General features: G+C 41.2%; 1 protein-coding gene across 5 annotated transcripts in view; it reads left to right on the forward strand.

Moving 5' to 3' along the window:
- LOC106090948 (spectrin alpha chain) overlaps positions 1–11,404 on the forward strand; it is a 45,015-nt gene extending 33,611 nt beyond the window's left edge. For 3 of the 5 annotated variants that reach the window (XM_059360835.1, XM_059360837.1, XM_013257315.2), the window contains 5 exons: positions 81–2,004; positions 2,077–2,680; positions 2,827–2,856; positions 9,895–10,495; positions 10,568–11,404. In XM_059360835.1, coding sequence (XP_059216818.1) covers positions 81–2,004; positions 2,077–2,680; positions 2,827–2,856; positions 9,895–10,495; positions 10,568–10,696 — 3,288 coding nt within the window. In that variant the 3' untranslated portion in view covers positions 10,697–11,404. The remainder of the gene's footprint in view (positions 1–80; positions 2,005–2,076; positions 2,681–2,826; positions 2,857–9,894; positions 10,496–10,567) is intronic. The other 2 variants (XM_059360836.1, XM_059360838.1) reach the window with 1 other exon arrangement.
- Positions 11,405–13,204: the final 1,800 nt, after the last annotated feature.

The following is a 13,204-nucleotide window of genomic DNA, read 5'->3' on the forward strand; positions in this document are numbered from 1 at the left end:
TTGTCTTTGTAACAAATTTTTGTTTTGATTGGTCCCCGACTAATGAGCCATTTTTCCCAATTCGCCCTCCCTCCCTTTAGGAGCACCGCACTGAGATCGATGCCCGAGCTGGCACCTTTGGAGCCTTCGAGCAATTCGGCAATGAGTTGTTGCAGGCAAATCACTATGCCTCTCCCGAGATCAAGGAGAAAATCGAAGACTTGGCCAAGACCCGGGAAGATTTGGAGAAGGCCTGGACCGAGCGCCGTTTGCAATTGGAGCAAAATCTCGATTTGCAATTGTACATGCGTGACTGTGAGTTGGCCGAAGCCTGGATGTCTGCCCGCGAGGCCTTCCTTAATGCCGAGAACGTGGATGATACCGGCGACAACGTAGAGGCCCTCATCAAGAAACACGAAGATTTCGACAAGGCCATTAATGGGCACGAGGAGAAGATTGCTGCCTTGCAAGTGCTGGCCGATACGTTGATCAATCAGAATCACTATGCCTCGGATCTTATCGATGACAAGCGCAAGCAGGTTTTGGAACGCTGGCGCCACTTAAAGGATGGCCTTATCACCAAACGTTCTCGTTTGGGTGATGAGCAGACCTTGCAGCAGTTCTCTCGTGATGCTGATGAGATCGAAAACTGGATTGCGGAGAAATTGCAATTGGCCACCGAGGAGAGTTACAAGGATCCGGCCAACATCCAATCCAAACATCAAAAACATCAAGCCTTCGAGGCTGAATTGGCCGCCAACGCTGATCGTATCCAAAGCGTTTTGGCCATGGGTGAGAATTTGATTGATAAGAAGCAATGTTCGGGCTCTGAGGATGCCGTCCAGAAGAGACTCACCCAAATCGCCGATCAATGGGAATATCTTACCCACAAGACCACTGAGAAATCGTTGAAACTGAAGGAGGCCAACAAGCAGCGCACCTACATTGCTGCCGTCAAGGACTTGGACTTTTGGTTGGGCGAAGTTGAATCTTTGTTGACCACTGAGGATTCTGGCAAGGACTTGGCCTCTGTGCAGAATCTGATGAAGAAGCACCAATTGGTCGAAGCTGACATTCTGGCCCATGAAGATCGCATCAAGGATATGAACAAGCAGGCTGACTCTTTGGTTGAGAGTGGCCAGTTCGATAGTGCCGGCATTCAAGAGAAACGTCAAAGCATTAATGAACGTTACGAACGTATTTGCAATTTGGCTGCCCATCGTCAGGCCCGTCTCAATGAGGCCTTGACCTTGCATCAATTCTTCCGCGACATTGCCGACGAAGAGAGCTGGATTAAGGAGAAGAAGTTGTTGGTGGGCTCCGATGACTATGGCCGTGATTTGACTGGGGTGCAAAACTTGAAGAAGAAGCATAAGCGCCTTGAGGCAGAGTTGGCTTCACATGAGCCAGCCATTCAGGCTGTCCAAGAGGCGGGCGAGAAATTGATGGATGTTTCCAATTTGGGAGTGCCCGAAATTGAGCAACGCCTCAAGGCCCTCAATCAAGCTTGGGCTGAGTTGAAGAATTTGGCTGCCACTCGTGGCCAGAAATTGGATGAATCCCTGACCTATCAACAGTTCTTGGCCCAAGTCGAAGAGGAGGAGGCCTGGATTACTGAGAAGCAACAATTGTTGTCTGTCGATGACTTTGGTGATTCCATGGCTGCTGTTCAGGGTCTATTGAAGAAACACGACGCCTTCGAAACCGATTTTGCTGCGCACAAAGATCGCTGCGCTCTGATCTGTGAACAGGGCACCGATTTGGTGGAGGCCAAGAATCATCATGGCGATTCCATAAGTCAACGTTGTCAACAGTTGCGCAATAAGTTGGATAATTTGAATGCTTTGGCTGCCCGTCGCAAGGGTTCGTTGTTGGACAACTCTGCCTACTTGCAGTTCATGTGGAAGGCTGATGTGGTTGAGTCATGGATTGCCGATAAGGAGAACTATGTGCGTTCCGATGAATATGGACGTGATCTTTCCACAGTTCAAACTTTGTTGACCAAGCAGGAGACATTTGATGCAGGCAAGTGTAGAGTTAGGATAATCTGGAAATGGAGGAGTTTATAATTTTTGTTTTCTTTTTTTTTTTTAACAGGTCTTAATGCTTTCGAACAGGAAGGTATCCACAACATTACCGCCTTAAAGGATCAACTTATCAATGCCAACCATGCCCAGTCACCGGCTATTCTCAAACGCCACGAAGATGTCATCTCGCGTTGGCAGAAATTGCGTGACGCCTCGGAGACACGCAAACAACGACTCTTGGCCATGCAGGAGCAATTCCGTCAAATCGAAGAACTCTACTTGACATTCGCCAAGAAGGCCTCGGCCTTTAATTCTTGGTTCGAAAATGCCGAAGAGGATCTCACCGATCCTGTTCGCTGCAATTCGATCGAAGAAATTCGCGCCCTACGCGATGCCCATGCCCAATTCCAAGCATCGTTGTCATCAGCCGAAGCTGATTTTAAGGCCCTGGCAGCTCTTGACCAAAAGATAAAGAGCTTCAATGTTGGACCCAATCCCTACACTTGGTTCACCATGGAAGCTCTTGAAGAAACCTGGCGTAACTTGCAAAAGATCATAGAGGAACGAGATGGCGAGCTGGCCAAGGAGGCCAAACGTCAGGAAGAGAACGACAAACTACGCAAGGAATTCGCCAAGCATGCCAATCTATTCCATCAGTGGCTAACCGAGACTAGGTAAGTTGTCACAATAAGAGAAATGAAAGCAACTACTACACCCATGGGGACAATAATGGGCAGGCATCACATTGTACCACCCTGTACTTTTGGTATTTGCACCTGGCACTGAACCATCTATCTATCTCTTGTGTATTCTATTCTAGGTATTATATGCTCGGTTATAATCGACAAGGGTACGAATACGAATGTTTTTTTTTTTCGTTCATGCAAATTATTCCGAACATTAGTGTGTTTCGACTAATGTTTCTATGTCCGTCGTCTATTACGATTTACTCTGTGTGTGTGTGTGTTGTATTTCTAAATAACACCAACATCAATAAGCTATACAAAATGCCAACTAACTTTCGTTTTCTAATGATCACTGCAGCTCCTTGGAATTGAGTTCCAAGCAAAAGCTTCGCCGCCGCCGCCGAACTAAGCTAACAAAATCATTGTATTGGGTTGCCCAAAAAGTAATTGCGGATTTTTCACATAGTCGGCGTTGACAAATTTTTTCACAGCTTGTGACTCTGTAATTGCATTCTTTTTTCTGTCAGTTATCAGCTGTTACTTTTAGCTTGCTTTAGAAAAAAAGTGTAAAGTTCATTCTAAGCTTTATTAAAAATGCATTTACTCTCTTTTAAAAAATCCGCAATTACTTTTTGGGCAACCCCAAATATAGATTCGATGAAAAAACCAAAATTTCTATATCCGATTGTACATAAAATGGAATTGCATACAAGACTCCAAGCTGCCGTATATTGTATTACATTACAAGCTTCTATGTTCTTATCGTTTATGGTTTAACTATTTTTAGTTGCATGTAAAGGCTTTGGCTCTCTAACGCAGAATAATCTCAAAAGCTATAGATTAGGCTAGGTGCTGCTGTCTTTGGACTCGTTTTCGAAAGTTCTGTTTTTTTATGATGAAACACAATTAGGCTGACTTCCATAATGTTAGTTGCTTTGTGTTCGAACAATGTCTAGTATTCCACAATGCCGCCTCGGCACAGGCTGGAACATTAGGCTCCGATTTGTGTGGTGTTCATTGCTGTCACGAGAAGCTTAGCTGCGAGCTAGCGGGCGCGTTCACAGGTTGCGGCTAGTGAAATGCTTCGTCCGGGGTGGTAGTTGCAACGGTAATCGCGGATAATCAACGGTAGCGAGCGGAGAGTCCCAGTGAGAGACCGGGCGGCATCGGCTCTTGCAAAAATTCTGAGTGCCTATGATGCTCGTTATGACAAGGCGAGTTAGTGGCGCCTTTAAATAACCAATGGCCACCCTGTTTTTTGAACCGGAACGAGCTTGCTCAGCTACAGGAGCCTGATGAGGATCGCCACCTCCACATGAAAATGTGATTACAACAACAAAATGCCGTGGTACCAAATTTTTACTTTGTTAACTATTCGAAAATGTCTACGTTAAATCTGCCTCGAGAGTAGGGTCTCAGATGGCACTGACTCTTACTTAAATACTGAGTGCCAATGATATGCGAAATGTCAAGGTGAGTTATTGGCGCCTTCAAATAACCAATGGCCAACATTAGCGTCTGTTCCCAAGTTAAGGGCGACTAGAGGAGGCAAGCTTCAGATCTTGGATCAAGCGGCTCGCGACATCGAGGGTTATAACCCAAGCGGTTGGGGCGCTGAGGCCTCACACCCGGAAAACCATAAGGATTACCTTGAGAAACAAAAGAATAATTAAAACGGACACCCCTAACGTTGACGACCCACGCAAACAAAAAAAAAAGGACCATGATTGGCGAGCAATGGGAGTCCTTCATCTGCTATATCTGTATCATCTGCTGCACACGGCTACAACAACAACAACAACAACATGTTTTTCGGATCTGCACCTGTTATGACCGGACTGACTATAGAGAAGGTGCAGCATACGCACTGGCGGGTATTGAAGAAGAACAAGGCAGACATAGCCGCCTTTCAGGAAGTGCGATGGACCGGGTATGGCGTCACAACAACACCAAACGGTGACCGACTATACTATAGCTGCCATAACACGAGGCACGAGGCATGAGGCATATAGACCGGTTCCCCGATAAGGGGTCTGAAGGCCATAAAAGCTTAATTTTTTTTAACCAATTTCGCTGAAATTTAGAATAGTGCGTAGTTTTAAGCCTTTCAACATCCGACACAAATATGGTACAGATCGGACTATATTTAGATATAGCTGCCATATAGACCGATCTGCCGATAAAGGGTCTGAAGCCCATAAAAGCTTTATTTTTTAACCGATTTTGCTGAAATTTAAAACAATAGGTTATTTTAAGCCTACCGACATCTGACCCAAATCTGCTGGACACTGCTACAACAACAACAACAATATGTTTTTCGGATCTGCACCTGTAATGACCGGACTGACTATAGAGAAGGTGCAGCATAAGCACTGGCGGGTATATTGAAAAAGTTGAAGGCAGACATTGCCACCTTTCAGGAAGTGCGATGGACCGGGTATGGCGTCACAACAACAGCAAACGGTGACGGACTATACTATAGCTGCCATAACACGAGGCACGAGGCAGACCCCGATAAGGGGTCTGAAGGCCATAAAAGCTTAATTTTTTTATCCAATTTCGCGTCACAACAACACCAAACGGTGACGGACTATACTATAGCTGCCATAACACGAGGCTACCATATAGACCGGTCCCCCGATAAGGGGTCTGAAGGCCATAAAAGCTTAATTTTTTTTAACCAATTTCGCTGAAATTTAGAATAGTACGTAGTTTTAAGCCTTTCAACATCCGATCCAAATATGGTTCGGATCGGACTATATTTAGATATAGCTGCCATATATACCGATCTGCCGATAAAGGGTCTGAAGCCCGTAAAAGCTTTATTTTTTAACCGATTTTGCTGAAATTTAAAACAATAGGTTATTTTAAGCCTCCCGACATCTGACCCAAATGTGGTTCGGATCGGACTATATTTAGACATAGCTGCCATATAGACCGATCTGCCGAAAAAGGGTCTGAAGGCCATAAAAGCTTTATTTTTAACCGATTTTGCTGAAATTTAAAACAATAGGTTATTTTAAGCCTCCCGACATCTGACCCAAATATGGTTCGGATTGGACTATATTTTCGCTGAAATTGGGAATAGTGCGCAGTTTTAAGCCTCTCAACATCCGACCCAAATAAGGTACAGATCGGACTATATTTAGATATAGCTGCCATATAGACCGATCTGCCGATAAAGGGTCTGAAGCCCATAAAAGCTTTATTTTTTAATCGATTGCGCTGAAATTTAAAACACTAGGTTATTTTAAGCCTACCGACATCTGACCCAAATATGGTTCGGATCGGACTATATTTAGATATAGCTGCCATATAGGCCGATCTGCCGATAAAGGGTCTGAAGCCCATAAAAGCTTTAATTTTTATCCGATTTCGCTGAAATTTGGAATAGTGCGCAGTTTTAAGCCTCTCACCATCCGACCCAAATATGGTACAGATCGGACTATATTTCGATATAGCTGCCATATAGACCGATCTGCCGATAAAGGGTCTGAAGGCCATAAAATCTTTATTTTTTAACCCGTTTTCGCTGAAATTCTATACAATGGGTTATTTTAAGTCTCCCGAGATCTGACCCAAATATGGTTTGAATAGGACTATATTTAGACATAGTTGCCATATATACCGATACCCCGATAAGGGGTCTGAAGGCCATAAAAGCTTTATTTTTTAACCGATTTCGCTGAAATTTGGAATAGTACGCAGTTTTAAGCCTCTAAACATCCGACCCAAATATGGTACAGATCGGACTATATTTAGACATAGCTGCCAAATATACCGATCCCCCGATAAGGGGTCTGAAGGCCATAAAAACTTCATTGTTTATCCGATTTCGCTGAAATGTCTATCGGAAATCACGCTGCAGTCTTTAAAAATAGAGATATTGAACTGAAGTTTTGTACAGATTCTATCCGATTTTGCTGAAATTTGGGATAGTGAGTTGTGTTAGGCCCTTGGACATCCTTATTCAATTTGGCACAGATCGGTCCAGATTTGGATATAGCTGCCATGTAGACCGATCTCTCGATATAAGGTTTTGGGTCCATGAAAGAAGCATTTATTGTCCGATTTCGCCGAAATTTGAGTTGTGTTAGCACCTTCGACATTCTTCTTCAATTTGGTCTAGATCGGTACAGATTTGAATATAGCCCCCATATGGACCGATCCGCCGATTTAGGATCTTAGGCTCATAGAGGCCACATTTATTACTCGATTTTGCTGAAATTTGGGATAGTGAGTTGTGTTGGGTTCTTCGACATCCTTATACAATTTGGGCCATATCGGTCCAGATTTAGATATTGCTACCATATGGAACGATCTATCGATTTAAGGTTTTGGGCCCATAAAAGGCGCATTTATTGACCGATTTTGCCGAAATTTGGGACAGTGAGTTGTGTTTGGCCCTTGAACATTATTCTTCAATTTGGCCCATATCGGTCCAGATTTAGATATAGCTACCATTTGGAACGATCTCTCAATTTAAGGTTTTGGGCCCATAAAAGGCGCATTTACTGACCGATTTTGCTGAAATTTGGGACAGTGAGTGGTGTTTGGCCCTTGAACAATATTCTTCAATTTGGCCCAGATCGGTCCAGATTTAGATATAGCTGTCGTATAAACCGATCTCTCGATATAAGGTTTTGGGTCCATGAAAGGCGCATTTATTGTCCAATTTCGCCGAAATTTGGGACAGTGAGTTAAGTTAAGCCCCTCGACATACTTCTGCAATATGGCAATGATCGGTCCAGATTTGGATACAGCTGTCATATAAACCGATCTCTCGATATAAGGTTTTGGGTCCATGAAAGGCGCATTTATTGTCCGATTACGCCGAAATTTGGGAAAGTGAGTTGTGTTTGGCCCTTGACCATTATTCTTCAATTTGGCCCAGATCGGTCCAGATTTAGATATAGCAGGCATATGGACCGATCTCTCGATATAAGGTTTTGGGCCCATAAAAGGCGCATTTATTGTCCGATTTTGCTGAAATTTGGGACAGTGCGTTAAGTTAAGCCCCTCGACATACTTCTGCAATTTGGCTCTGATCGGTCCAGATTTGGATTTAGCCCCCATATACCGATCTCTCGATATAAGGTTTTGGGCCCATAAAAGTCAAATTTATTGTCCGATTTTGCTGAAATTTGGAAAAGTAAGTTGTGTTTGGTCCTTGACCATTATTCTTCAATTTGGCCCAGATAGGTCCAGATTTAGATATAGCTGGCATATGGACCGATCTCTCGATATAAGGTTTTGGGCCCATAAAAGGCGCATTTATTGTCCGATTTTGCTGAAATTTGGGACAGTGCGTTAAGTTAGGCACTTCGACATCCGTCTTCAATTTGGCCCAGATCGGTCCAGATTTGGATATAACTGCAATATAGACCCATCTTCTGATTTAAGGTTTTGGGCCCATAAGGTTTGGGGCCCAGATCGGTCCATATTTGGATATAGCTGCCATATAGACCCATCTCCTGATTTAAGGTTTTTTGCCCATAAAAGGAGCATTTATTGTCCGTTGCGCCGAAATTTGGGACAATGAGTTGTGTTGGGCCCTTCGACATCCTTATACAATTTGGGCCATATCGGTCCAGATTTGGATATAGCTGCCATATAGACCCATCTCCTGATTTAAGGTTTTGGGCCCATAAAAGGCGCATTTATTGTCCGATTGCGCCGTCCGATTAGGGACAGTGAGTTGTGTTAGGGCCTTTGACATCCTTTTTGAATTTGGCCCAGATCGGTTCAGATTTGGATATAAAGGGTGATTTTTTTGAGGTTAGGATTTTCATGCATTAGTATTTGACAGATCACGTGGGATTTCAGACATGGTGTCAAAGAGAAAGATGCTCAGTATGCTTTGACATTTCATCATGAATAGACTTACTAACGAGCAACGCTTGCAAATCATTGAATTTTATTACCAAAATCAGTGTTCGGTTCGAAATGTGTTCATTCACCGTAACGTTGCGTCCAACAGCATCTTTGAAAAAATACGGTCCAATGATTCCACCAGCGTACAAACCACACCAAACAGTGCATTTTTCGGGATGCATGGGCAGTTCTTGAACGGCTTCTGGTTGCTCTTCACTCCAAATGCGGCAATTTTGCTTATTTACGTAGCCATTCAACCAGAAATGAGCCTCATCGCTGAACAAAATTTGTCAAAATTTGAACACATTTCGAACCGAACACTGATTTTGGTAATAAAATTCAATGATTTGCAAGCGTTGCTCGTTAGTAAGTCTATTCATGATGAAATGTCAAAGCATACTGAGCATCTTTCTCTTTGACACCATGTCTGAAATCCCACGTGATCTGTCAAATACTAATGTATGAAAATCCTAACCTCAAAAAAATCACCCTTTAGCTGCCATATAGACCAATCTCTCAATTTAAAGTTTTTGCCCCATAAAAGGCCCATTAATAAGCCGGAATAAATCGGAAAATCGGCACTTTGCTGTTTTTGAAGCTAAAAATCGCCAAAATGCCGGAAAATCAACAAATCTGGCAGCCCTGCTTCAGACTCTACATCTCTTATTTGGTTTCGCCGCTGGCGATTTTTTACGACTTTGGCTCTTTGGTTGGGGATATAGTCAAAACTTTAGAATTTTTGATATTGGTGGGTTATAAATGTTTATATATTATTTTATGTTGACATTTTTAGCTTGAGTAGAATTCCAAAACCTTTGCCTTATTGGATTTATGATTTTTTTTGTTGTTTTTGACTAAACAAATTATATGAAACTCCCGTAGGATTGCAGCCTATCAATTGATCGGCTGCAAATGTAGTTTGACCAAATGTCCGCAAAAATATCAGATGACAAAAGAAACGCTCCCAGTCCATGAGAATATCTGAGCTTGTTACCAGTTTAATATATTGTTGTAGTTGCAAATATTTATTCGATTGGCTATTTGGTGAGAAAAGAGGAGTCTTTGAAAAAAAAATTGTAAAAATGTAAATTTTTGTTGTAGGTTTAGGCTGTTGTGTTTCTTAATTATATATCATTATATAGATAGTGTTTGTAAATTATACTTACATGGGAAATATTCCATTAAAATCCTTCCAAGTTTATTAAAGCAAAATTATTAACCAGAAGCAAAATTAATCGTTTCGTTGCTAACAATAAAAAAATCTTGGCCACATTTATTAATCATGCAATGTTTTTCTTATTTTGTTACCGTTTTTTTTAAATCTGTAGAACATCTATGATGGAAGGTTCCGGTTCTTTGGAACAACAACTGGAAGCACTTCGCGTCAAAGCCACAGAAGTACGTGCCCGTCGTGTTGATCTAAAGAAAATCGAAGAACTTGGCGCCCTACTCGAAGAACATTTGATTTTGGACAATCGTTATACGGAACATTCAACGGTGGGCTTGGCCCAGCAATGGGATCAACTCGACCAACTGTCCATGAGAATGCAACACAATTTGGAACAACAAATACAGGCACGCAATCATTCGGGTGTATCGGAAGATTCCCTCAAGGAATTCTCCATGATGTTCAAACATTTCGACAAGGACAAGAGCGGCAAACTCAATCAACAAGAATTCAAATCCTGCCTACGCGCCCTCGGCTACGATCTGCCCATGGTTGAAGAGGGACAACCTGACCCAGAATTTGAGGCCATACTCGATGTTGTCGATCCCAATCGTGATGGCTATGTTTCGCTGCAGGAATATATAGCATTTATGATTTCGAAAGAAACCGAGAATGTGCAATCCTACGAAGAAATCGAAAATGCTTTCCGCGCCATCACTGCCTCCGACCGTCCCTTCGTTACCAAGGAAGAATTATATTGCGTAAGTAGAAGAGTTTCATTTAAAAAAAATAAGAAAACTAACCTCTTGGCATTGGCCTCCTTTGTTATATAGAATCTTACCAAGGATATGGCGGATTATTGTGTACTAAGGATGAAGCCTTATGTCGAACCCCGCTCTGGTCAACCCATCAAAGATGCTTTAGATTACATTGAGTTCACCCGAACTCTGTTCCAAAATTAAATTTGCTTTTATATATTCTTTTCTATATATATTTATCTTATAATTTTCTTTTTAAAAACCAACAAAAATCAATATAAACAAAAAATATATATGGCTTATATTTAATTTATGCTCTTCAAACAAAACCCACACAATTTTTTTTTATATAACAATAATTATAATTAGAAACATGGCGTTATAACAAGCCCCTACGCCAGCAGCAATGCAATTCCAATTATTTATTTCAAGCTCCTTACTTGTTTTTTTTTTATATACATACAACAATACAAAATATGAGCAAACAAAATAAAAACAAAATATTTATATTAAGCACTTTGATAAAAGGTATGCAAAGTAAAAAAAAAAAAACAAAAATCGTTCTTCATCATCGTTTCAATTTGAAAGCTAAAGCTGAAACGGAAACTGAAACTCATATCTCTAGCATGTCATTTTGTGACGGTCCACCCATCACTCACTATCTATGGAGGCTATTTGATGTTTATCTCCTTATAATCACTTAATAACAAAGCTAAACAAACAAACGAAAATAACTAAAACTAATCGTCTTTCCAGTGAAAAATTTATAAAATTCAATATACCTAGCAACTCCCTATTACAATACACATTCACAATTTGCCTAATGAAATAGCTATCGGACAATATGTCTTTAAAAAGGATGTATGTGTTATTGATTCATAATAAAAACAATTTCAATTATTATAAAAATCACTCTTGTAGTCCTATTTTTTTCTTACTATATATCTAAAAAAGTGGTGAAGAGTATGCTAAATGTTCTAAAATAATTAACAAGTAAGAGCGTGCTAAGTTGACAGTCACGAGAGAAGCTGTTGTACAAAATTTCTGCCAAATCGGTTGAGAATTGCGCCCTCTAGAGGCTCAAGAAGTCAAGATCCAAGATCGGTTTATATGGCAGCTATATCAGGTTATGTACCGATTTGCGCCATACTTGGCACAGTTATTGGAAGTCATAACAAAACATCTCATGCAAAATATCAGCCAAATCGGATGAGAATTAAGCCCTCTAGAGGCTCAAGAAGTCAAGATCCAAGATCGGTTTATATGACAGCTATACCAGATTATGAAACGATTTAAATCATACTTAGCACAGTTGTTGGAAGTGATACCAAAACACTACGTGCAGAATTTCAGTCAAATCGGACGAGAATTGCGCCCTCTAGAGGCTCAAGAAGTCAAGATCCCAGATCGGTTTATATGGCAGCTATATCAAAACATGGACCGATTTGAATAATACTTAGCACAGTTGTTGGAAGTGATACCAAAATACTATGTGCAAAATTTCAGTCAAATCGGACGAGAATTGCGCCCTCTAGAGGCTCAAGAAGTCAAGATCCAAGATCGGTTTATATGACAGCTTAACAGGTTATAAACCGATTTGGATCATACTAAGCACAATTGTTAGAAAAGATACCAAAACACTACGTGCAAAATTTCAGTCAAATCGGACGAGAATTGCGCCCTCTAGAGGCTCAAGAAGTCAAGATCCAAGATCGGTTTATATGACAGCTATACCAGATTACGAACCGATTTGAACAATACTTAGCACAATTGTTAGAAAAGATACCAAAATAGTACGTGCAAAATTTGAGTCAAATCGGACGAAAATTATGCCCTTTAGAGGCTTAAGAAGTCTAGACCCAAGATCGCTTTATATGGCAGCTATATCAAAACATGGACCGTTTTGAGCCATACTTAGCACAGTTGTTAGAAAAGACACCAAAATGCTACGTGCAAAATTTGAGTCAAATCGGACGAGAATTACGCCCTCTAGAGGCTCAAAAAGTCAAGACCCAAGATCGCTTTATATGGCAGCTATATCAAAACATGGACCGTTTTGAACCATACTTAGCACAGTTGTTAGAAAAGATACCAAAATAGTACGTGCAAAATTTGAGTCAAATCGGACGAGAATTACGCCCTCTAGAGGCTCAAGAAATCAAGATCCAAGATCGGTTTATATGGCAGCTTTTTCAAAACATGGACCGATTTGAACAATACTTAGCACAATTGTTAGAAAAGATACCAAAATACTACGTGCAAAATTTCAGTCAAATCGGACGAGAATTGCGCCATCTAGAGGCTCAAGAAGTCAAGATCCCAGATCGGTTTATATGGCAGCTATATAAAAACATGGACCGTTTTGAACCATACTTAGCACAGTTGTTAGAAAAGATACCAAAATGCTACGTGCAAAATTTCAGTCCAATCGGACGAGAATTACGCCCTTTAGAGGCTCAAGAAGTCAAGACCCAAGATCGCTTTATATGGCAGCTATATCAAAACATGGACCGTTGTGAACCATACTAAACACAGTTGTTGGAAGTGATACCAAAATACTATGTGCAAAATTTCAGTCAAATCAGACGAGAATTGCGCCCTCTAGAGGCTCAAGAAGTCAAGATCCAAGATCGGTTTATATGACAGCTTAACAGGTTATGAACCGATTTGAATCATACTAAGCACAATTGTTAGAAAAGACACCAAAATGCT

Source organism: Stomoxys calcitrans, chromosome 1, assembly GCF_963082655.1.
Source record: "Stomoxys calcitrans chromosome 1, idStoCalc2.1, whole genome shotgun sequence".
Taxonomy (NCBI): domain Eukaryota; kingdom Metazoa; phylum Arthropoda; class Insecta; order Diptera; family Muscidae; genus Stomoxys; species Stomoxys calcitrans.